The following is a 25,486-nucleotide window of genomic DNA, read 5'->3' on the forward strand; positions in this document are numbered from 1 at the left end:
TGTATCCAAATACAGTACATTTCTCCTGAGTATTTTTTGTGGGGGGTTTTGCATCCCATTTATCAAAGCCCATCAAGCAAGTACTGTAGTCTGAGGTAGTTTGCAAGACAAGAAAGAACAGTCCAACTATTTCACTTCCAATTTCACATCAAAGGAAACCGATGAAAAACAGGTAGCATATTTCAACAGAACTGAATTTAAAGATAAGCTCGGCAGTCTTGCTGGTGCTGCATGACGACAGATAATGTGGTGATTCATTTAAAATAAAATAAAAATCATTAGCATTTAATCGGCTATATGAGCATGAGAGAGTTTCTTGTCACACTGCAACAACAGATGACAGAGGCTCAGTATCAAAAAGCTCATTGAGCTTGGGGTGGACTGCAACAATTCAGATATGGACGTTGATGAGAAGCTATAAACTCTTGAATGTATATACACTTCACACAGACACATACATCTTCATCCTTGTTGTAGCGATCGTTGCTATTAGCATAGTTTTAAGATAGATTAGTCTCACCAGTTCAGTATCTGAGATGTGTTGTTAAACATGGAAGAACGTAATGATGTTGCAGTGACGATGACCTCTGACACTCGGGTATAATTTATGAGTAACATTATCAGAATTATTTATCGTATTGGAATTGATGGAGAATAACCTGAAAATATAAAACCATTGAAACAACATTTCACTTTTGGAATTGGGGTTGTATTGAACTATGACTAATGGGACAAACTCTTGATCAAAATCACTGTTAGGGAAAGCCAGACTTGTGGGCTGGATGAAAGTCCTGCTGCTCTGCTCTTCAGTTGCAGTTGGTAGATTGCCAGCACTCTGCTGTAGCCCATCTCCTTTGACACGCATGTGTAATTTCCCTCCTGCTCAGGACCCATGCCATTGATCAGAAGAAGGCACTGGTGGTCCCTTGAGCTGCACTGTGTGGGACTTTCATTGTGATACCATGTATACTTGGCATGATGGGATGAGACCGGGCACTGGAGGAAATACTTGGAGTGAGTGGGAAGCTTGATAGTGACAACATCCTTGTTGGGCTGTCCATCAGTGGAAGGTGCAAACACTGAGAGAAGAACACAAGAGTAAAAGATAAATGTTTTGTTTGACAGAGATGGTGATAAATACAAGAGGACAAGGAATGAACCCTTGTGGTACACATATACAAACATTAAGGTAACTTGACAATAATCTAGACTACATTCTGGGCCCTGCCTGGGAGAGTCATAAAGCCATTTATTCCATTAGATAAACTCCTATAAGGCCAAGTCAAATCTGGGTAGATAAAAACTAGTTTAAGCACTTTTATTGTTATTTTTTCTGACATATCAGCAATAGACTCTTATTGTAATAAGAGCAAAGCAAGCCTCCATTGCATAATAAATACAGTTTTTTGAAAGTATGAGCTTTACTTGATTAGGCAGACATGAGACTCAGACTCGATTTCCTTACGACAGAGGAGGTACCTGGTTGCCAAAAACATGCTGCAACTTTTCAGACAAAAATAAATCCCCTGAACATTTCAATCAGTTTGAGAACATGGAGATTCAGAGACAAGCTGCAGACAGAAGTTAGAGAATGGAAAGGTGCTGGTGGAGCCCAACTGACAGTTTCAGCAGAAACACGTACCTGAATTATTAATTATGTTCAAAGATATACGCTACCATACTTACGTCAGGGTAACAATGGGCTTGATGTGGTGTTCCTACAGTGCCTTAAAATTAAAATACTGTATTTGGAAGGCAACTTTGCCAAACCTGATTAGAACACATACAAATGCCGCTCCCAACCTCCACACGGTTACTGCACAACAAATTATGTAAAACACTATGAGAAAAGTGTTTCCCTATCAAGGGCTGACAGGGTTAGTACATTGATGACATTTTGGGAAGTTTAGTGCCTTGTTCAAGGGGACCTCCTCGCACTGAGATGAAGGTTATGAAAATGAGCTGATCTTAAAGTAGTCTTAGAGGAATTGTATCACATTTGTCTGGGTGTTTCCCCAAATACTCGGTCTTTGTGACATACTATTCTGCAAAATAAAAAAACCTTTACAAATTACAAAGAACAATTTCACAATTTGCAGAAGGAAATGAGAAGGAATTTAGTCATTGCCCACGATGACTAAATTCACTCATGTGGCAATGCTGTTTTGAGTCATCTGGGTTAGGCAGACAGGAAATGTAATCACCCTGGCTACATTTTACTTAAACATTCTCTCTTTTTTTGTCCCTTGTAATCAGCATGTAGCAAACGTGCGGTAACCATGACAAACATTTGAATATCTGATCATATTAAACTAACATGATAACAAGCAGCTCTTATTATCCGAGTACATTAATTTACAAGAGCTATAAAAGAGTGTAGCTTCTTGTTTTATGACACACCTTATAAAGCATGGCAAACATTTGAGCTGTAGACAGACACATCATTTATTGGTCAATAACACTATTTTATCTAACCTAATGTCACGCATTTTCATACCTTTTCCGAGAACGTGATCGTTGCAGATCGCGTGGTCCCCTTGGACAACGTCCTGCTTTGCACCACTGTGAATGGATATACATTTTTATTAAGCAGATGTTTGTTAGCTTGTTTTATATCACAATACACTCTTAAAATGGTTTCAAGCTACTAATGCATCATTCTAACCCACAGTAAAGCATCGCTTTCAGTTCTGGAAATATACTATCGATTTGCCTTCCAATTCTAATTTTCCTCTATGCTCTCGGGAACTGGAAACTTCTCATGGTCTCACCTCCAAGTTTGTTTCTGAAATAATCGCCAAAGCTTTTTGCTCAGGTAACAACCCAACTGTAGCTTGAACATTACAACAAGCGTTATCTTATTTTCTCATTGCTTTCCTATTTTGCCTGATTATTTCCCAAAGAAAAAGCTTACAATTCAAATGAAACTGGAATCATTCAGGAATTGTTGAATACATTGGGGTTTTTTTGGGGTTTTTTTGGGTTTTTTTTGGTGCTTCTCATTCGATCCTACACGAATCTAAACCTGTATATAATCTAATCAGGCTCAGCGGGACAGTCAGAGCATTGCACTGATGTGCTGCCTGCCAGGTTATTACTCAGAACACGCACATCTGCATGTGTCCTTCTGACTGATATATCCTTCCTGCACAAACAGAACATTGTGATTCAGCCTTTAGGGTTCTGTGTTGCCTTATGCAATCAAAGTGAACGTACATCAGAGAAGGTGTGTATGCGGGTGCATTACTCTTTATGTAGATCATGTGGTTTTTGGGTAGACAAGCGTGAGTTCTTTTTATTGAAGCCTTACTTGCTTGCAGAGAAAGCAGTTAGTCAGGTTCAGAAGGGAAGTTAATGTCAAGTCTAATGAAAGCTGGAGGCTCTCCGCCGGTTAGCTGGACTGCAATTGTACATTTAAAGTGATCATTTACCAATAATACCAGCATGTTATTCATGCAGTCAATCCAAGTGCTTTATTTGGGGACACAGGGCTGTCATGAGATGAGGTTAATATTAATAGCAAAGCCTATATGTTTACAGTAAAAATAATTGTAAAAGTTCTCATTAGGATAAAATATTGTACGGTTATGATGACACCCTCTTGAAGGATCTGCAATAATCCTCTTTCCTCAAGAGAGAACAATTTTTACTTAAAACTCACATTTCCTGCTAAAATATTCTGAAAAGAAAATGTCTACATTTTATTTCTCATAATCTATAAAGGAAATCTCTTTATATATTATGAGAACGTCAGGGTTCAACAGTTCAGGGTTGCTGTACTTTACAACCATAAAGTACATCATGCTCAGCAAAATCATGTGATCATTGTTTAGCTGCCAACCTCATGACAACCACGTGTGCTCTGCTCAAATGCAGAAGATTATCCAATGTTGATACAAGATAATAGTATTTCCATCCACGCCGACACTGCAGTGTTTATTTTCAGAAATGTTTTTAAATGGCTTCTGGGCTTTTTTTAGGATTTACAGGACTGTGTGAAAGGCACTAGAAATCATTTTGTAATGGACAATTTAAAAGTAAAGGTGCAATAATGCTGGTCATACCGTGTCTCAGGGGAGCAGTGGCTGCCGGTCCAGCCACAGTAGGGGTCTCTAGCTAAGACACACTCCTCGCAGGTCTCTCCGTGCTGGGCACAGTGCGCCACATCTATCTGGATCATTTCACTTCTGGAGTTAACATACAGCTTCCTCTATAAGGACACACAGTACACAGAGTATCTCATTGTACTACTTCTTTGATGAAGTTTTTCTTAGCCCACAATCACCCATGGACAATGCTAGATTTAGTAAAAAAAAAAAAATCAAACTTGATGAATTTTCTTTTAAGGTGTACGTCATTTAACTAACTGTCAAGATACTTCTCCCCTCAGTGAAGTGGGTATGTGTGTTACTCACTGAAGAAGGATGCAGGAGAATGCTCAGGATGTGGGTTTTACTGTCAAAAGGTTGATATTCCGAAATGACGAAGGTCTGATTTTTATTGTTAATAACCTTGTGTATCCCACCATGATCTGTTTTAAGACATGGAAAGTACAAATGAGGATGACTCAATACTCAAACCTGTGTGAATAAATCATCTCAGCTCACACCCCGCTCTCATATCTCATGTTTAATCACTTTAAATGACTGCTCCAGTAAAACCCATCCCTTAAAAAAGGAAAGATGGCGTTTTTGCTTTCATGAAAATGTAACACAAACAACAAAAGCATGTAAAATAGTAAATGACACTAAATGGGACAAACCAATAATGAGTATTTCCACTGTAGTTCATGAGCTATTCAGAGTTGACCATTTGTTGTGTGATCTTCAGTGTTTAAAGTTACTAGGCTGGTTACTCGTCTAATTCTGATAATGCTGTGTGTGTGGTACGGTGTGTATTTGTGTAACTCATTTCCCATAAGATATTACCACAGAGTGCATTTCTGCCTTTGCAAAATGACTGAAACCCCCAAAATAAAACCAGAAACCATATTCCAGTTACTAGAATGTTAGTCTTTGCTCTGTGAGATGACATACATGGCTCATAACAGCAACCTTTACAGGAAGTGGTTCAATAGTGTGTGTGTGTGTGTGTGTGTGTGTGTGTGTGTGGGTTTGGTGGCAAATTGAGGTCAACATATGAGTCATGAGTTCGCTGAATAAGTCACACCCACAACCATAGTGGGCGAGTTCTGCTCTGTCCAGCAAATTTCAACGGCCATTTTTAAACCCCATTCTAGAGAGTTTAATCAGCTACTTTCTTGAATCCAAATATTTTCTTTAAAAATGTCAAAAAAATAGCATTAAAGTTTTTCATTTTCTATTGCAACACAATGTTTTACTAGCTGTGATCGTAATCACTGTTCTACTCACTTAAAGACAGAAACAGGACAGGGTACTCGTCGTTCCTCCTGTGCTGGAACGTGTCCACGGCTATATGAGTGTAGACGTGGCGCTTAAACAGTAGTGGACCGAAGTCCTTCTCGGGCTGGACCCATTGCTTCATCTCCGAAGCCTCCTTGATCATCCGTAGGGCGTCTAAAGGGATCTTTGTGCTGTCTGAAACACACTGAACGAAACAGGATGTATGTTTTAGTACTGCAACTGACCACTCGGTTACCATGGCGACACCTGTAGAGAGTTCCATTTGTGCATTGCACGCATGCCCTGCGTAACCATAATGGCATAATTTGATTAACTTGATTTCAGACAGGGTTCTTACTTCTACACAGCCACAATTGGTAAATGAGTGTTAGCTAGCGAAGCTAATGAGCTCATTCTATCTATTTCGATGTTTCTAGCTCTCTCGTTTAAAAACTAGAAGGGCGTCTTTGATGCATTTGACAGCTATATAGATCAAAGTTAATGCTAACATTACAACAGTTTACAGGTTGCTGGCAGAAGGGCTATATTTTCTAAGAAAGGCCTTTGTTTATATTTTGTGAGGTCAAATCAATATAAATGACACATACCGCTCTAGGACCATCCCTTTGGCCACCTTTAAATGGGGAAGTTGTAAAAACATGGTCAATATCTTGTATAGTGAAGACACAGACAGCGGTCATAGACCTGCAAAGAGACACAGAGGTCATGTAGTCCGCACACAGAGACGTCTGTAACAACACGAGACTGTCATGGGGACAGCAAAGAGTCCACCATGCTGAGCAGACAGCAAAGAAACAGAGAGGAAGTGAGTCTAACAAAAAAGGAAGTGACATTTAGAGGAAGTGAAAACTGAGTGCTCAAACGGATAAGAGAGAATTAATTTTAGTCTGACCAAGAGTTGAAGTGAACGGAAAGATAATCAAAAAGGTTTGCATGTTTTCTAAAATAAAGTTTCTCTTCGTACATTTTTTGTGTTTGTTCCCATCACATCATCGCATCATCAGCAACAAAGCAACCTTTATTTTAAAAGGGACAGGGCATTGAGAGCAATCTCTCATTTTAAAGTTTGACCGTAAAAATATATATGCAATCTACATATCCAATAAATTCATAAACAATCACAAAAACAGACTTTTACATTGAAAGGTGCCCACAATTTAATAGAAAATGAGTCATTTAGGTTTTCATCGCTGTGGCTCAGTTCATTCATTCATTCATTCATTCATTCATCTTCTTGAAGAAGAGACCACCATAATCATTTTGCCTTCACCCGTTTATCCCTATCCCAGTTGACAACCGACGAGAGGCGGGATACACCCAGGATGAGTCGCCACCGCATCACAGGGCCACACAAAAGACAAGATAAACACACACCTATGGACAATTTAGACCAATTCACCTATATTGCATGTTTTTGGTGGTGGGAGGAAGCCAGAGAACCCGGAGACAAGGCGAGAGGATACAAACTCAGCACAGAAAAGCTCCAGGGGGGAATCAAACCCGGAACCTTCTTGCTGAGCGGCAACAGCAATACCCGCTGCGCCACCCTGCTGCCCTTCCTCCAGCTTTTGGACGCTGAAAGGTTTTGTACATTTGATTAAGCTAATGCTTAGATATGATTACACATGCCACTTTAAAATGCCCTTCATTTTTGAGATAACCTAATTTAACCCAACTTTGTTCAAACTCACGGTACTGTCCACATCCTTTCTTTTTGCTGCATGAACTCTGATGAAGTCCTACCATTCATTTCTGAAGAGTGCATACACTCTGGTGTCCTGCCACCGGTCTGCATGGACAGTAGCGATATCTACGAGCTCAGAGAAGCGCTGTCTGCTGTGTGGGTCGCCACAGAAGAGCCTGGCGTTCATCTGGGATGTCCAGGTAAACTGCAGGTTGCTCTTGGGGCCACCAATATCTGCCTGAATCCATAATGCATATGTTATGATTAGTAAACACAGTGTATTTGGTTACATTCAATGTTTACACTAGAAATTTACTGCACATATTTGATGGTGTAAAATGTGTTTTACAGGCCTCACCATGCAAACCTGTGACACAAAAGGAAGCCACATGGAACTGTACAGGTCTGTGTCTCTATTCTTCTCATTATAGAACGCATACACTTTATCCTGCAGGGGATCGTCTTTACGTGTGCTGACCACCAAGCCCACATAATGCTGCTCTGAGGACAGAGAAACAAAATAATACAAATATGTCTCCTTAGCAATAAAAAAAAAAGAAGCTCTATCTCCATTCACACACCTTTATTCTGGCTTGCTGGTCCTACTCGTTTCCCACCAAACTTGTGGATGCCAACATATTCTCCAGATCCAGAGTAAGTAAGGTACAGATCTGCACTTCCTGTGGATTCTGCAAAGACAGAATAAATGACAGCACCACATCACGGAAGGATCATTAGTGTGCAATTTAAATCCAGTTTTATATTATTCATTTTGTAAGTGACAAGATGAAAAGGTTTCACGATAATCACATTTCCACTTGATCTGAGACTGATGGGCAAATTTTCTTAAAACATTGCTTCCTTTAGGAGTGGAACTAAACTTCAACTAAAACAAACTGTTATCTGTGAAAATGATCCGTTTGCACACGGATCTGAAAAAAGTCACTGAGAACTGGCTTATGTAAAGCATCTGGATGGATGACGATCAAAGTAATGCTGCATCAATCCTGGTTTTTGCTCAAAGAGTGAAGCGTGCAGTCATCTTCAGGGCGATATTTTCAAAAGATAACCCTTCAAAAAGGTTTTCAGAAGTTTGCATGACTGCATAAAGCATAACAATAATAGCAACAGAAATCAAAACAAACTCACCAACAAGTGCAGAAGGTTCGCGGCCCTTTATGATAAATTCCTCTATGCTTTCTGCTATGCTCCTTAGTTTTACGGAGGGTGTGCTCATAGGCGACTGTTCCGACAAATTCTAAAAGAAAACACAACATGCCTTCAGAAGTTTATCGCTGCTCCGTCACTGATGGCACAAATGTGATATCATTTATCTTTTGATAAAGCCGTGCAGTAATCCAGTTCAGTATCTTCCGTCGCAGCATCCTACCATGTCACAGCATCCTACCATGTCACAGCACACCGTCGCAGCATCCTACCATGTCACAGCACACCGTCTTCAGGTCGTTGGTCCCACACATAAACACCCGCTGGTCATTCTTCCTCTCATGGATCACCGTGATGTTATAGTTGGACATCTAAATGACGCAGGTAGACATTATGCTTCAGTCAGGTTGAACCAACATAAGTGCTGTTGTGTTTTACTGCTCACGCTTTGTGGAAGGCTAGTGCTTGTACAGTCTTCCCATATTGGACGCCTTTCCACCGGAGCCTGTGAAGAGAAATACATCAAATCACTTTCTCCACATCGTTCAGATTTTTACAGGGAGACCGAGTCATGTGATGTTAGAAATATTTGCTACCTTCTGGGGATTTTCAAAGGTGAATGAAATCAGGTGTTTTTGTCCAGCAGCTGTGACGGTGTCTGAGTCTCCTCCCAGAACTATCCACACGGGTGCATGGTGCTCAGGAAGAGGCAAATGTTTCATTGCAACCTCTGTGATGAAACAATGTTGATGAGCAAACAGATTTAATCAAATATTCACTGCAAACATGACTTCATATTTTATTTTCATGACAGGTTTGGTCACATTTAAAACTTTTTTGCAATCTTTGGTTTTCAGAGAAATGATCACAAAGCCTTTATCTATTCTAACTGATCTAAAACGTCCATTTCCATGGAGACAAGCTCATCAGCAGCAAGAACGCCACACCTGGGAAGCATCATGTTATCATGAACAGTCCGCATGGCGAGTTGGCAGGGAGGTGAATGCTCACCGGTTTACATTTTGGGATGCATTTACAGGACAAATGTGGTAAAAATCTACCCGTGTCCTGGTCCACCACAGACCCAGAACCTCCTAGATCAACATGCATGTGGACCCTTAGAACCCGTAATTGGGGCTGCAGAGGCCCAAACAGCGAGAGATTATCCGAGGCACCAGGATTCTAACTTTGTAAACATCCTCCTCGGAAGTCCAGCAGCGCTAGAGTGGTCATCCGGAGGTAGTCCCAGTCCATGAGGAGGGATGGGTGACGCACTAATGAACCAAAAGGTGCCACCTCAGATATGGTTGCCATGGAACCAAAACGACCGAATCTAACCCGCACACGAACAGGCATGAGACCAGTCGGCCATCAGACCAAGGTTCTCCTTTGATCAGATCATTGAACCTGTCAGGGCGCCGTTGATGAGAATCACGTGACTAAAGTTGCGCTTTAAGAGCTGCTCTGCACCGTTTCCCGACCGGGACTCGTCTTTTTTTTAATTAAAAAAACAAATTCAGATTATCCAGTAAACGTTCCCTCCCCCGTAATTAACCACGTCACATTTCTGCGCGCTTTAAAGTTGACCCAGAATCCGAACTCGTTCATACCTTTATCCGTGAATATCATCCTGGGTTGCTGCGTTGCGTCTGCCTCTGTCGGACTGTTGAGGCATGTCAATAATAAACACGCCGTATAGAAAAGCATTCCGTCCGTGCGTCGCGCGCTCCGTGTGCGTGTGCGTCTGGCTCTGAGCGCCGCGCCGGGGCGGATCTCATTTGAGCTATTTGTGTATTCCTGTTTTCCTAATTTAGCTGCCCCGCCTCTCCTGTCATTTCCGTGTTAAAAGTAAACAACAAAAAAAGGTGTTTATTTTGAGAGTAGTTTGAGAAGCAACTTCAACACCATTTGACACATCGGAGCAGTAATCCTCCTCCTCATGGACTGGCGCGGCCTCATTATGAATACGTACCGTTACCGCCATACCTTCCTCACGGTTATAAATTTAAACTGCAATTAAAATTACAATTAGTTTTGAGACTTTCAAACTTTTGACACTGTCCAATAAATTTGTGTTAAAAGCCAGAGAAGTCCATTTTCATGTATCTTTTTTGTTTTTTAGTTGGACCCGTTTTTTATCAGGGCTATAAGTCATATGTGTCCTTAAACAAATCCTCATTAATCCTGCAAATAAAATAAATAGAATAGACACATGATGATCAGACGATGATCAGTGCTCCGGTGTTTAGTAGAGCCTACATGATTTATTTATTTGTTTTTTCTGTTTTTTAAATGGGATTTTGAGGATCAAGTAACCCCTTTCCACTGTCTGCGTTCCACAATCTAGAAGCTAGAAGCTTGACATCGTATATATTGTAATTTCATTGCCTACAAATGCTGATCGGTGGTTTAAACATCCAGCAGATGGCAGCGTTGACTGAATCTGAATCACTGAAGACCAATCACTTAACGCTCAAACTTAAACACACTACTTGGGAGGAAAATATCTTCTGTTAAAAATAAGTCATGATGATTTTATTTATTTATTCCAAAATCAGAGATAAGCTCGACTCAATCGAAAATATGTGCAGTGTTTCACACCCTGTTAGCTTTGGAAAACAAGTTAAAGACTTGACAGAAAAGAAAAATGGACAGAACCTCTGGAAGAGCACAGAAAAAGAATCCATCTCTCTACATGCCCACAAGACAAAGTGTTCTACAGATCAGACCGTCAAAATCACAGAATGCACAGATAACTATGCAACACGTTTTTCATTTTAATTAGCCATTTATTATATTTCAAGATATTATAAAACATTTCACAAAGACTAACGAAGAAGTGGAGGAAGAATCTGCATCCCCAAGATTGGATTCACTTTTCCTCAGTGCAAAATCCTTCCCCAAAATTAGGGTGATCACCAGACCTTTTAGATCGATTTTAGACATGCAATAATTATCAGCTTTAATATGAGAATATTGTTCCAGATACTTACTGGATTCTTGGTTGTCTAATAATCATTAGTTGCAACCTTGGTAACAGCTGTGTTTTCTGGGGTCTATATATAAAACACTCAGCAAATTTCTTTTCTGGAAAATAGAAAGGCAATTTCACTTCCAGCCGTGACTGCAGTCAGGAAATTGGCCGGCTGTACTGCAAACAGTGCTGCGGTGCATGTGCAGAAAGCCCACTGCAGTAAATAATGAGAGCAGGGGGCTGCGCTGACTCAAGTCATTCTAAAGACATCCATTAAATGATGGCACAGTGGAAAGAATAAAAGGATTGCACTGAATGAATGAAGTTTTACTCTTCCTGCGAGGATTTCATCAGCCAGCAGATGGTTTCTCTGACGAGATGTGAGGACGCTCTCCATGTGTAAGTCAGTGTTTTATTTGTCAGTATTAAATGTGTTGAGTTGTCTGATGCCCCCCCCACACTTCTTTTTCTATATATATTGCACAAGTCCATCAGTGCAGCAAACGTATTTCAATCTTGCTCAAATTTCAAGGAGATCTGTCGATGCTAGCATTTCTTTCAGCTCTGAAGACCACGCCTCAAACACATGAAGGAGTTTGTTTTAGCAGGCGGGAAAGATTGAAGGTAACACACTGCTGCTCCTCGTCTGTTTGGCTGTTGGTTTGTTCATTCAATATTTTGAGTGTAATGAAAGTATATACATTCTAGTGTGGATGTTTCTCCGTTTATGTTGGGATGATCAGATGAATGGAAATCCCAAGGTGAGATAGAATTATATTGTTGTGCACTCTATCTATCTTTTCAGCCATTCCTTTGGAGCATACGAATGTATTCTTGTGATGTTATCTCATCTTTGATCATACAAATCATTTCATGACGCATCAGTTCATCCTTTTAGTGCTTTAGTGGGCGTCAATTCCTTGCCGTTGGCATGAGATCATAGCGAAAGGTTATTGATAAGAGTACTTCAGCACCAGCTCAAATGGATTAAGGAAATAAGATACAGAAATTATGTAGGGCTCCCTTGAGTCAATTGATAATAGTGATCAACATCATCTACATTTTAATTGGATAATTAACTACTGTTGAACTGAGAATGAAACTTGATTGAATCTTTCCCTATTTCAACAAGCATCCTCTTATTAAGTTCTTCTTCTTCTTCTTCTTCTTCCGGCTTGTCTTATCTTGTTAGGGGTCACCACAGCAAATCAACTTTCTAGTTGATTGCATGCTTAATTCTGGCAAAGTCTTATTATGTCAATATTATGCTTATTTGGGGATAATATCCCTCGTGTGCCCTTGGACATTATTGTCAATTTCAGAAATTCAAAACTCCCTGGTGACACAGGTAATCACATTCTCACGGGGGTTGATTTTTGGTGATGTGGTGTCATTCTGAATCAGTTTCCTCAAACTGTTTGAATTGGACTTACTATTCACCTGGTTTTGGTTTTACAGTGTGCTGGAAAAGCCCCAGCTAGAAGGCTGCTGGTTTAAATCCACCTGGCGTGTCTCAGTTTGGGGGGGGGGTCCACTCCACAGCCAAGAAACATGTAATATGGGCGATTCTAAACTTCTAAACTGCATATTGGACGTTTATCTTTGTATTTTTAAGATCAGTTGGAATAAGTACTACAGATTTTCTTTTAACCAAGTGATTCTAAAAATAAGTAAATACTCGAGTTACTTCTCCAAACTAAGATCTTCAATTGCTTCAGCTATTTGAGCTAATAAACTGAAACGATGTCACAGTCTGCTCTGGCTCTTTGAATTGGACTAACTGCTCAGGTTTTACAGTGTAGTCCTGTCAGCCACTGAGAGCCCTGTCACCCGCTCGCTGCAGGAGCGCTCAGAGCGACTCAGCGCACAATCCAAACTGCATGGGATCATGCCGCAGTACATTCTGGCAGGTAGGAAGCCTGAAGTCTTCTTCAGTGTTACTTCATTTTGCATCAGTGTAGTCTCTGTGTGGGCTTTTGACATTTTCTATCCTCAGCTTCACTATTGTTTCAGACTGGAATGATAAAAAAGAAGGTGTAGTTTTAATTCAAATAAAAATGCAGATAATTAATGGTGTTAAGAGGTGTTGCAGGGAGGAGACTCAGACAACTGAGTCAGCGGAGAGAGGCGTGCCAACAGCTTGAAGACAATTACAATAGATTGTTTCATCGTAGAAGAAGCTTCAAACACTTTGTGTCATGGAAAGTATTTAAATGATCTCATCGCCGTCGTGACTTCATGCCTGAGTGTTTACACTTCTGACACTTGAGTGAGTGGTAGTGTTTCTGCAGTAAAACAGAACTGCCCGGACTCTGGTTTCACTGTTACCTCATTTGCTCTATAATAATGCCATAGCTGGCCAGTCTGAGTCATCCTGTATTTTCTAAAATCACTGCTGCTTCCTGCCATGGCGTCCTGCCTGAGTAGATGCCTGCTGCTGCTCAGACTCTTTGACAGGGCTGCAATGGATCAGTTAGCTCTTACTGACACTCTGGGACTCTTTATCTCTGTGAGGATGGACCTCGTTCACCATGCTTTTACTCTGACATGTGATGTGTTTATGCATGCTGCTTGTTTAAACAACCCCCCCAGGTGATCAGATTACTTTTGTTTGCTGCTGTTTAGCTGCTGATTTAACAAATATCTCCCCATCATAGACCACTCTGCTTTACATTTGTGGCTTATCAATTAGAGGATAAGAGCAGGTATTTGTTCTCCCATTATATACATCACACATCAGGATTTTCGAATAAAATTATTTTACAGATGAGTGCAGATTGATTGTCCTGCAGTGGTCACACAGCTGCTTTTTCACTACTCTGCACCAGTGTGTCTAAGCCATGAGTCATCCCAATACTGCCTCATTATCTGACAATAAACTGACATCAGTTCAGCTTTAAAAGCATACTTTTTAGCAACCCTGGCAGTCATGTTTTTTTTTTTTACGCAGCGTGGTTCTAACCCAACTTCTATTTGAAATCTTGTTTGAGGAGCCAAAAAATAATGCAAATGTAATGTAGAATTTTTATTTTGATGTAAAGGAGCGGCCGTAATGGTATAAAGGAAGGGATCCATGCAGAGGGATGACTTCTGCCAAGATCCAACAATTCCTTTCAATAAATTAAAATCCTTATCCAAAATCAAACAAGGCAAGTGCACCGTCACGACTCAGCTCAAGTCTGCAGGATGGAGGGGAGAACATGAGAAAAAATAAAACATGTTTATTTGATATAAACATAAAGGACGTTTTGGTAAAGATAACCCGAACAGCGTGGAAGTCAGAGAGACAGACATATATAATTGTGACACAAGATCAGGTGAGCTGATGATCCAAATGCACCAATCAGGAGGGAGCTGCCCCTTACTCGGTGCATTAACATTTGTTAAAATGTTGATTATTGGACATTGTCCCAGTGGACATGCAGTGGACAGGCCGTGGACAGGCCGTGGACAGGCAGTGGACAGGCCGTGGACAGGCCGTGGACAGGCCGTGGACAGGCCGTGGACAGGCAGTGGACAGGCCGTGGACATGCAGTGGACAGGCCGTGGACAGGCAGTGGACATGCAGTGGACAGGCCGTGGACAGGCAGTGGACAGGCCGTGGACATGCAGTGGACAGGCAGTGGACAGGCAGTGGACAGGCCGTGCTCCTGCCTTGGATCAAAACAGTGACAATACCATTTATACAATTATCATTACAACCCTGAGACATTTCCTCTTAATCTCATCAAGGAAGCAGAACGCAGACACAACAAGATCATGTTCAGAGTCAGATGTGCTCAGATATTTTCTAATGCATTTGGATACATTGATCCCCTTTTATAATTTCCCTTGCAGATCCCTTAATAACACACATAATATTTTTTTCTATAGTTTGTGTACATGTTTGCCCCCCCCCCCCCCCACATTTCCCCGCTGTTTCTTCCAAGCCCTTGGTTTGTTTTTCCAGATCACTATCGGATTCTCGCTCTGCTCCTCATTATTCCCACTAACTCAATATTAAACCGTGGCCATTTTTTTTTTGTCTGTCTAGTTCACCTCCAGGTCCTTCTGGCTGTGGGCCTGGCAGTGTTCTGCTACTGTCTGGTTCTAGGTTGCGTCTTTTGCTGTCGCAGAAGGAAGAGTGCTTCACCAGAAGACAAGGAGGCAGTTTTCTCCTCATCCCCTCATCCCGCTGAGAGGGTGACTGTCATGTTGACTCCATCTCTGTGCACCCAGCCTGTCAAGCAGCAGTATGAAGAGCTAGATGGAGATGTGTTGGAATTCCCTTCCTCTAAAAGCAGCTCCTCTCCCTCTGAGGATGACTTCTCTACTCTGCCCTTTGACCCCAGCCCTATTAGATCAGCTGAGCTGGTGCAGTCGCTTGTGACGTCCTTTCCAATGCCACGTCTCAGCACCCCGCCTGTTCCTTGCTCACCTAATAAGCATGCAAGTCATGGCCGAGCCTCTCTGCCCTCCCTCACTAAGCTGAGCCTGGTGTCCAAGTCCCGTCGGGCGATGGGGCGGCGAAGCACCGTGAGTGGAGAAAGCTTTCTTTACGGCGAGAGCAGTCAACTTACTGCCGGTGCTGCCGGCTCCTCCCGCCCACCAGGGGAATCCTGCATCTCACAGTATGGCTCTAGCTCTCTCTCCATCCCCTCCAAGCCAACGCCTCTCCTGCACTTCTCTTTGCTCTTCTCCTCTGTATTTGGTACCCTGGTCATCAACATCCTGGGGCTGTCAGGGTCCAGTCGCAGGCGCAGTGGGGTGTTTGTCCGGGCTAGCCTTCCTCCCCTCTGCCCCTCCCCTCAGCAGGTAGCCTCTCGCCGCCGTAGCCTCAGCCCAGACCTCAACAGCCAAAGCTTTGTGCTGCCGGTGGGCTCCGTGGAAGAGCTGCGCACCTGCACGTTGAGACTTGCTGTGTGCAGCAGGGACTTCGCAGGCCTGAGAGAGGCCGCGCTGGGGGTGGTGGAGCTGCCGTGTGACCAGCTGGATTGGGAGACTGACACCACCACCACCTATATCAGGCAGCTTACCCCAGCTAAAACCAAGCTTAAAAAGGTATATTCAGATTGCATGATTTAATTCATTAAAAATGTACACTTTTAATGTGCAGTTTATACAGTACTCAGTCAGTACTCAGTATACAGTCTACAGTCTGCTGTAAGTTAAAAGAACTAGAAACAATGGTAATCATGAACTTCTTTGTTTAGCATCTTTTACACTAGACATGTAGCTCAAAGTGCCTTGCTTTTATGGGGAGTCACATGCTGGAACTTATTTTTGGCAAGTCTCAGAAAAAGATAAAGACCAAGGCAGGCTCTTGTTTTCCAGCTTTAATGATATAGGTAATCAACATATTGATTGAAATCTCAACAAGAAAGCTGGCAGGATTATGTCAACCTGCTACTTTAAATGAAAAGGTTAGGGCCGCCTACAGATGCAACACATGCCGTTGACGTCATGAGGCTAAATTTTGTACAGGTCTCTGGCTTGATGTCACTTTACCTCAGAATCAAACAGAGACAATAAGGATGTGAACATATGAACTAAAGACCAGGAGTGCCGTTTTAAGAAGTCTTTAAGAAGAGTTTGCCAACTCAGATTAACGCTGGTTTATTTTGGCTTATCATTGCTTATTGTCTGTGTCTCCGTCTGCCTGTGTATGTGTATTTGTGTGTATTCTTCAACTGCTCTCTCTGATCCTAGAATAATAATGTACTTTGATTTCTTCAAGAAAATCCTTTAAATATCTCCATCTTCAGTTGATTAAACAGACAGGAAAACAGCGCACACGGGCCGATAGAATAAATGCTGCATATCGTGTTGTAGCCGTGAAGGAATGTAGCATTTAATCAGTTCTCCTATTAGCCCGTTTTCCACTGTTGTTAGTCACGGTGATATTGTTGTTAGCGACTGCAGAGCAAGTGCACAGTGCAGCAAACTGGCTGTGTGCCCGCGCCGTGCCCTCTGCGGCTCTGCTGAAACACTGCCAGAGGGCATTAGCAACCGTAGGAAGGGAGTCCTGATGTTTCAGTGGACATTACTTTGTCAGATTTTTACCAAAGAGATGCGCTGTGGGCTGGGTGGATACGCTGGTGTTATTTCTAAGGTTCAAATTAATACAAATCAGTGTCAGGTATAATTTCTTTTGTCCCTCTTTTATCCCCCCCCCCCCCCAAAAAAAACCCCCACTCACACTGCACAACTGCCCTTCCTCAATGTCATCAACTCTCGGGTGTGAATGTGTGTGACTGCTTGGCGGTTGCGGCTCAACAATCCCGATAATTCTATATTAGTGGGTGTGAATGTGGAGGCTGTGTCTCGGTAAGTTCACACAGTCACCTGCTGGCTTTGACATTTCCTGGGAATGCGAATTTATTTATATTTTATATATTTTACTTGTGCATTTATTTTATCACAGTCACATATTATTCCCAGCAAATTACCAATGGTCTCAAATTTCTAGTTCCAGTTACTGAAAATAGCAATCAGATGTTTTTGGAAATAACTTGATCCATAATAAATGGTGACACTGAGACTAACAGATATTTTGTCCTTAGTAAATACTCAATGGGTTTATTTCCTGCATTAAAGCATCAAATTGCAGTAACTTTGAGTTTGGTTTTGTGTTACAATTAAAATACTTTGCTTGGTCAGCTCATTCTGACCTTTGCTTGGTCAGATTGACTTGAAAGAGAGATATTGTGCATCGTTTGGATTTGTCCTACTGGAGAGTGAAAAGAGCTAAAAGTCACGGGTTGCCAGTTTAGAGAAACAAATTATTTTTACCTTCAAAACAATTTGACAGTGCAACAAGATATTTAAAGTTCAAACTGACAAAAAACAAAAAAACAAACAAGTACCGGTATGAATTTATATTTTGATATTTTTGCCCACAACAAGCTGGGGGTCATATTTCTCATTACAGTATATCACTTTTTTAACGACATTTTCAGTGAAAGACACACACAGTTGTTGATGTTTTGAAAGTGGAATTCTGTCCTGTTTTTGCTCGTTGTATTTGGTGATTCATAAGCAAAACTATGAGACTGTTGAGTTTGGATTAATTTGCTTCACTGAGGTGTCCAATACCACCACCTGCTGGACTGCCTCGCTCTTGCTCGGACATTGGTATGTCCAGTGTGAAAACGTCCCTGCTTTCAGCATCTTATCCAATTTCATTGGACTTTTCTTTTTTACACCAGAGTTTGTCATTTTGTTTTTAAACCTAGAAAATACCCCAATATCTTTCATGTTACTTCAGGATTTTTCATCTTTTCTATCTAGGCATAAACTTCCAGATGGATTTTAATGAAACTTGTTGGGAGGGCTTTATATGTGACAGGAATGAATCAATTTAAAGAGACTCTCCTTTAAAAACGGCAGCTTAAGTGCGAGTGATGTCTGTGAGGTGAAACGCTGGTGACAGAGTTAGTGAACTGAATCTTGGATGAAAATCTGTTTGCACTTTGCTGCCTGGCAGGCTAAAGTGCTGCCATTGGGCAGGAAGCTGGAACTCGTCATGCTATAATAACATGTGACATGAGTTCAGGTGGAAATTCACACATTAAATATTACATAACAATTTAAAGTTCCTTTTTGCACGAGTGGTCAAATTGGTTTAAGCCTAACAGCTGCACATAAACCATTATTACAGCTTGAAGAGGCTTGAATTGTGATTCAGCTATAGTCTAGCTCTGCTATATTCCTGAGCAGGAATCTTTTTTCTCGATCTGCATGATTTCTCAGTTTCTCTCATTGGTTTCATAGTGCATTCTCCCTGTTTGTTAATTTTTCACGTCTTTCTTTTTTTATTCTCTGCTTCCTCTCCCTCCCATCCTCAGAGTGTGAGTTCTCAGGAAACGTTGGGTCACAGAAAGAGCTCGGTGGGTGTGCCGCGAGCTTTGGGCCAGCTGTTAATCTTGCTGCAGTACCAGACTGTGGCTCAGCGCATCAAGGTGATGGTCCGAAAGGCTGAGAATCTGGCCAAGCTGACACGGATTCCTGGAGCTCCAGGTAAAGAACAAAACAATCCTCAAAAACAAGCAATATAACAATACAATACTGTTGAAGAATCGTTGTTTATTTATTATGTTTGAATATTTTCCCAGTTTTACTGATTATGTTCCACAGCAGACAATAGATAAAATGTTATCAACCAAAGTAAACTGGTAGAAACAGACTAGCGCCTTTGTTAGTATTCTCCTCTACAGCTTGTAGTATAACCAGATTAGGAACCAATCGGCCTGTTGTCATTTCATCTCCTGTCTCGTACTCGCTCTCACTGCATGTGATTTTAAGCTCCGCTCAGGCAGATGCAATGTTCTTGTCTAAAATGGCGCATAGCGTTTTAATTTGAGCACCTCTAATTAGCAGGCTAGAATGTCTGTGGAGATTCTCGATAATGAAGCTAACTGGAAAAAGCTTGGAGACATTTTCTCTGGTTAACATCAGGTTAAATATCTGGAACTCTCCATCAGCCGTTCAGAATTGAAGAAGCCTCATGGAAGAGAGGTGTACACTGTACACACTTCAAGGCTCCCTACAAGTCTAGTTGACTTTATGCAACACAGAGATGATGATAGAATTGATTTAGGAGGGAAATCATGTTTTGTAAGTGACGATGCAGATGGAAGATGGTGGCAGTGGAGGGCTGTTCAACATGTACAGACCATTTCACAACACGATATGCCAAACGTATATTTCTGTTTTAAAACTCACACTAACAAAAATGTTAATTTCATTTCAATTTTGGTTTTGCTGCTTATTTTATGCAGAAGGTTCAGGGAACAAAATCAGGAGTGTTTTCCTAATCTTGTTCCCATAGATCACTATGTTGTCATCAACCTGCGTCAGGATGACAAAGTCCTTGTTACAAAAGAGACCAAAGGGGCCAGTGGACCCAACCCTGTCTGGAACGCTCCATTCCTCTTTGACCTGCCCTCTGGTGACATCACTCAGCTCCCATTGGCCCTTGAGTTTATCATCATGCAGGTATGGAGCAGTGTAAATGCATCTTTACACATTAGACAACATTCTGCATTTTATTTATCTTAATAAGATGAGATATTGAGAATTGAATATCTTCATACTTTACTTTCATTAAATATATCTGCAGGGCCGTCTTTACACCAAGAGCAGCATTCTTGGTCACGTGTTGATTGGCAGAGATGCTTTGGAGGCGGGACAGGATCACTGGAGGGAAATGTGCAGTCAGGGTCAAACGGAGACAGCCCGCTGGCACGCCATCCAATCAGATTCACCGTAACGGAGATGAACCGCTTTCCTTCTGTCACGCAGTGAGTGAGTTAAATGGGAATAACATTTATGATGATTAGGTGCCCAATCCTCTCCTCCCACATCCAAAGTGTTTATTGTGTTTGCTGTTATTTATTGTTGTTGCTATGGCAGCTTTGATAGTTAATATAAAGTGTTAAAGCTGTTTTCAGGACAGTCTGGAGGGAGACGCACTGCTTCCTGTCAGAATGAGAAATGTACCCTGGCCTTCCTGCATTGATTTAGCATTTATTTCCACTGTATAAATGTTTATTTCTGTTTGTGTGCTCCTTGTGTTGCTTAAGTTGGGCCGTGTGTCTTGTGACCAGAGGCTACAAATGTTCTAAAAGTAGGTTGGGCTACTGTATATGTTGTCAGTATAGTTGTTCTGTCTGTTGTGCGTTACGCTGGTCCAGTATTTGTCCATATGCTGTAAACACTTCTTATGGATTCTTTATGAATGAAGCCTCAGTAACTTCATGTTGTGTGGAAGCTACAACACGTGTGAGCCTGATGGGTGACGGATATCTCACTTTTAATTTGCAAAATCTTTATAGGTGGGTAAATACTCCACTTGTGTGCGTAGTCCTGCGTGCTGTAAATGCTATGGTTAACTTGTATAGCAGTGGATACATCAAAGAAGAAGCGTTGTTTCTTCGGCTGTGGGACACGAGCTCTGTGCTCGCCGACTGACTGTGACCAATCAGCAGCATTCATTACTGACTGTCTATATACTGACCTACTACACTATGTATATGCACTGTACTCTCCTTGTTATTAAATTTTACTATTGAACATAATCTGCACGTGTGTCAATTTGTGTGTCCTCTTATAAGAGCTGCCAGGCCAAAAATAAGATTTAACTTAATTTCACTGAGCTTTCCCTGCAGTCAGTGCAGCACGAACCAAATGAAACCGTTGCCATCTCGTTTCGTCAAAATAAACAGCAGCATTTGGAAAATAACTTGTGCTTATATAATTAATATTTTAGTAATTTGGTCAATTTTATCACACATAGTGGCACAATTCTGAACCCCCCCCCCCCAATAGACTCTCTATTTTGTAAATCCTTAAAGTTAAGGAGCTGGATTCAGCTTTAAAAATGTATTATTACTGATAATTGATTATTAATATTAAAATAGTTGGACACCAGGATTTAATCTTTTTAGCCACGAGATTCATAAGGGACTATGGAGAGTGGTGAGGACACCAGAGGGGATTATGGGTACTTCTCTGCCATCCATTGAGGACATGGACAAGCTGTGTCAGTGCAATAACCCAGTGCACGATTCCTATTTCATTCCGAGTCTAATCCTTATGTGCCATATTACTTTACTACTGTGTGTTTCTAATATTCTTAACTGTTTTGCCTGAGACAACTGTGTATTTTATTGATTTTAGTTGACGCTCCAGAAAGTCAGGTTTTGATGATATTACCAAACGTCAACTAATGAAAGTTGTTTATGATGTTTTGTAAGCATATTCCTTCTGGAATTGTGTTCATGTTAATGCCAGAGGAAGTAGAGCTGCAGCTATTAAATCAACGTAATTTTTATGCAACGTGCACCTTAACACTCCCGCTAGAACTCTGCGGTCATGAAGTGTTGGTTTACTTGCGGTTCTCTTGAATTCAACAACCCATTATTAAAAACTATCTGTAGCTGCAGACTCCATGGCTAGGTTTTTAATTTTATAGACTTGTGGTCATAGACCTAAATGAGGCATTACAAAGCTGCAACAGCTCTGCGGGGCTTGAGTGACTCTAACGCTGCTAGCAGGAATAAAAAAAAACTTTGTAAGTCATAATGTAGAGCTTATGCAGTGATTAATAAATTTGGCCATGACATGCAGCATCACTAATGTGATCCGCATGAAGGTCAATAACAGATTATAACAATGACGTCACTGAGAGATAGATTCTGACTCGGCTGCAGAGACCTTGAATTGTTTTTAAAAAGGTGGTTAACTGTTAGAAGAAGGCATTCATTCAAATGGGAGTTAATAAAATAAGAAATTACAAGATTGGGTGACATCTCTCCCTGTAGCTATAAATAGCCATCGGATGTGCAGTCCATTGACTTCTTGTAGATCACTAAAAATATGTGACATCCGCATACACAGTTTGGGAACATACAGACAGAATACACACATCAATGCACACACCCACTCAACAAAGTCACATCCTGGGTCCTTGTGAGTCAGAACACCATTACAATGTGTGAGAAGTGGAAATTAACTATAGTCATGGGTCCAGTTAGCCAGAAAGCATATCCTTACTTGATTAAACTCATTATATTGAGTCACTATTTCCATTTTGGTTTTTGTGCCTTTCCATACAAATGAATAGTTTCTTTGAACCTGGAGCCCATTATCTCCAGATGTGCTTCATGAGGGCTTTCTTGTTGCTAAAGAAAATAATGTTTTTATTTACCAGGGACAGGAAATAAGTTACCTTTTTCAGTTTAGCCCAGGGACGTTATTAAGCGTTAAAAAACCATTAAGAACCTTTAATTCATTCATTTTCCTGACCGATTTGTCCTAGCCGGGTCGCGGGTTGTGCTGGAGTCTATCCCAGCAGGCAACGGGCGAGAGGCGGGGTACACCCTGGACAAGCCGCCAGTTCATCGCAGGGACACACATAAACAGACAATCATTCACACACACATTCACACCGCTGGGCAATTTAGCGTAACCAATTCACCTAATTTGCATGTTTTTGGTGGTTGGAAAAAGTCGGAGAATCCGGGAGAACACTCCTCACAGAAATGCTGCAAGTCGGATTCGAACCTGTGACCTTCTTGCTTTGAGGCAATAGCATTTACCACTCAGCGACCGTGCTCCACATGTTCCAAATTTTTACCTGTATTTAAAACTCGGTGGCTGTCCTTTTGTAAAGATCATTAAATTATCTAAACCGTATGCAGCTTGTGGTTTTACATTTTCTGAAGGCATCATATGGCTTGCTTGGTTTATAATCTGTAGCACATTGTGATGGTTAACCATTAAATCTAGCAGAGATGTAGGGACTGATTACCTCCAGTCTTAACTTCCACCCCGCACAGTCTGTGACTCACACTCTAAGATCAGTGCTGCCTACACTACGCCCATGATCTGACATTTAACATCTGTCACCGTGCACCTGCTCTTATCTGAGGAGAGTATCCTTAAAACAACAGGAGAAAAAGACAACTTCCCACACACTGACTCATCCCCACATTTACTACGGGGCCAGACCATCAAACAGCGAGACCTGGTCTCATTTTAATCACTGGGCTCATTTTGTTTTGTTTTGATATAATGCCAGCCTGTCCACATTGACGATCATGAAACTTTGACCAGATATCCGATTACAACTCCCCCTTGTGGATTTATAAGGTAAAGCATCTGCCATCTTCTCCAATCTGAACCTGGAAACCAATAGTGACGACACAGCGCTCTCTCTCTCTCTCTCTCACACACACACACACAGACACCACGACAAATATAACTAGTGTAATTTGTCTATAACATTGTTACAAGTACACCTCTGCGTAACATTGTATCCTTAGAGAGTGGAAAACGAAAAGGTAAAAAGAAAAATCTCGATCCTCTTACAGCAAAGAATAACTTTATTAACATTGGCTTCTTCAGTCTGAACCAGAAACAACTCAAAGTACATAAATTTGCCTCAAATTCAAGAAAATGAAATCCTTATGTGATGTGAGGGAAATTGCTCTGTTGTGTCTCTGAAGGATGCTGTCTCCACCTTAGTAACTAGTAAAGCAGCATATCCATCCAAAATCCTGCACATGATTTTACACAATGCCTTTTGAGTGTGAATACATGTGGGTGTGGATGCAAGACAACATGAGTGTCTGGACCTGTGTGTGAGATCCTGCAGCCAGCCCACAGCCCAGACTCCACATCTGGAGTCCACTAGGTAAAAGATCAGAGGACCGCATCAGATAAGATCTGTAGCATGTTCTGTGACCATGATTAATGAACACACGGATTGATTAGATCAACTTTCACACCCTTTTGTGCCAGTTCGGAACTTTAACCCCCCCCCCTCCTCTGGCTCGGGTTGCTCTGGGCCCTGAAGCCAAAGAACGGTCAGAGGTCTCGGGTCTGTCGGCACCGGATCAAATGATTGTAGAAGACAGGGACACGATTCAAGTGTCTGGGAGCGTTTAAGCAAGACACAGACAGGGAAAACATGTAAATATTTTAACTCTTTTACAGATGTGTTTTAGAAAGCCCACTCTCTCACACAATGTGGTCAGAGGACCTCAAGGATTGGACACAATTTACTGATGAGAGGAAAGGACTGGAAAAATACATTTCACTGATAGAAAATCACAAAAAAACCCACAAAAAAACTCCAGTATTTTCTCTAGCTCCTCCTACTTAGATTAGAAAAAAAAGCCATGATAATATTCTAGCAACACAAGGTAGTAGCAATGATATAGACATTCACCTGCACACACCAATCCCAAATTAATAAAATCAGCTTATTTTGAAACATGATATATTTAAGAAAAAATAAGACCCTAATTCTCTCCAATAAGAATAAGTGATATCTTCACTGTTGCTCCCTCAATAAGCATCCCTTCTGAGGTGGCGTATAGATCCCATCTGGGGTGTTTCTGTAGAAAGGAATGACACTATGTAAGATGCATGGAAATAATGTATGCAATTTTCTGTGACAGAATATTTCCATCTATACTTCAGTTGTTACATGATTTCAGAAACTTCACCAGAATATTGACCAGCAGAGGGGAGAACACATAATAACTGAATTTCCATTTTGGGTGAACTGTTCTTTTAAATACTTTCATCCTTAAAATGTGCGTCCTTTTCAGATAAAAAAGATGACACAATGAAGGGTATTTGTACTCTTGAAGAACACTCTTCTCTGTAGCTGGTAAGTATAACAGGTGCTGATCTATACACTGCACACTCACACCAATATCTCCATCGCAGCAAGCCTTCCCTGCTGTGCATTCAGTGGGACAGCATGGTGCGTGACTGCAGCTGCAG

General features: G+C 41.3%; 2 protein-coding genes across 2 annotated transcripts; one reads left to right on the forward strand and one right to left on the reverse strand.

Annotated features, from left to right (window-relative positions):
• Positions 1–723: 723 nt before the first annotated feature.
• LOC137913738 (semaphorin-7A-like) lies at positions 724–9,942 on the reverse strand. The gene is made up of 14 exons (XM_068757370.1): positions 9,846–9,942; positions 8,832–8,965; positions 8,681–8,740; positions 8,508–8,606; positions 8,218–8,326; positions 7,650–7,757; positions 7,427–7,569; positions 7,128–7,306; positions 5,972–6,068; positions 5,373–5,568; positions 4,416–4,531; positions 4,065–4,210; positions 2,498–2,562; positions 724–1,079 (listed from the first exon to the last, which is right to left on the reverse strand). Exons 1-14 carry the CDS (start codon positions 9,940–9,942, stop codon positions 724–726), a joined length of 1,905 nt encoding a protein of 634 aa, XP_068613471.1.
• A 4,655-nt stretch (positions 9,943–14,597) lies between these two features.
• LOC137913739 (synaptotagmin-4) lies at positions 14,598–20,459 on the forward strand. Its single transcript, XM_068757371.1, has 5 exons — positions 14,598–14,877; positions 15,243–16,249; positions 19,036–19,207; positions 20,019–20,185; positions 20,310–20,459. Exons 1-5 carry the CDS (start codon positions 14,598–14,600, stop codon positions 20,457–20,459), a joined length of 1,776 nt encoding a protein of 591 aa, XP_068613472.1.
• Positions 20,460–25,486: the final 5,027 nt, after the last annotated feature.

This window comes from Brachionichthys hirsutus, unplaced genomic scaffold, assembly GCF_040956055.1.
Source record: "Brachionichthys hirsutus isolate HB-005 unplaced genomic scaffold, CSIRO-AGI_Bhir_v1 contig_197, whole genome shotgun sequence".
NCBI lineage: Eukaryota > Metazoa > Chordata > Actinopteri > Lophiiformes > Brachionichthyidae > Brachionichthys > Brachionichthys hirsutus.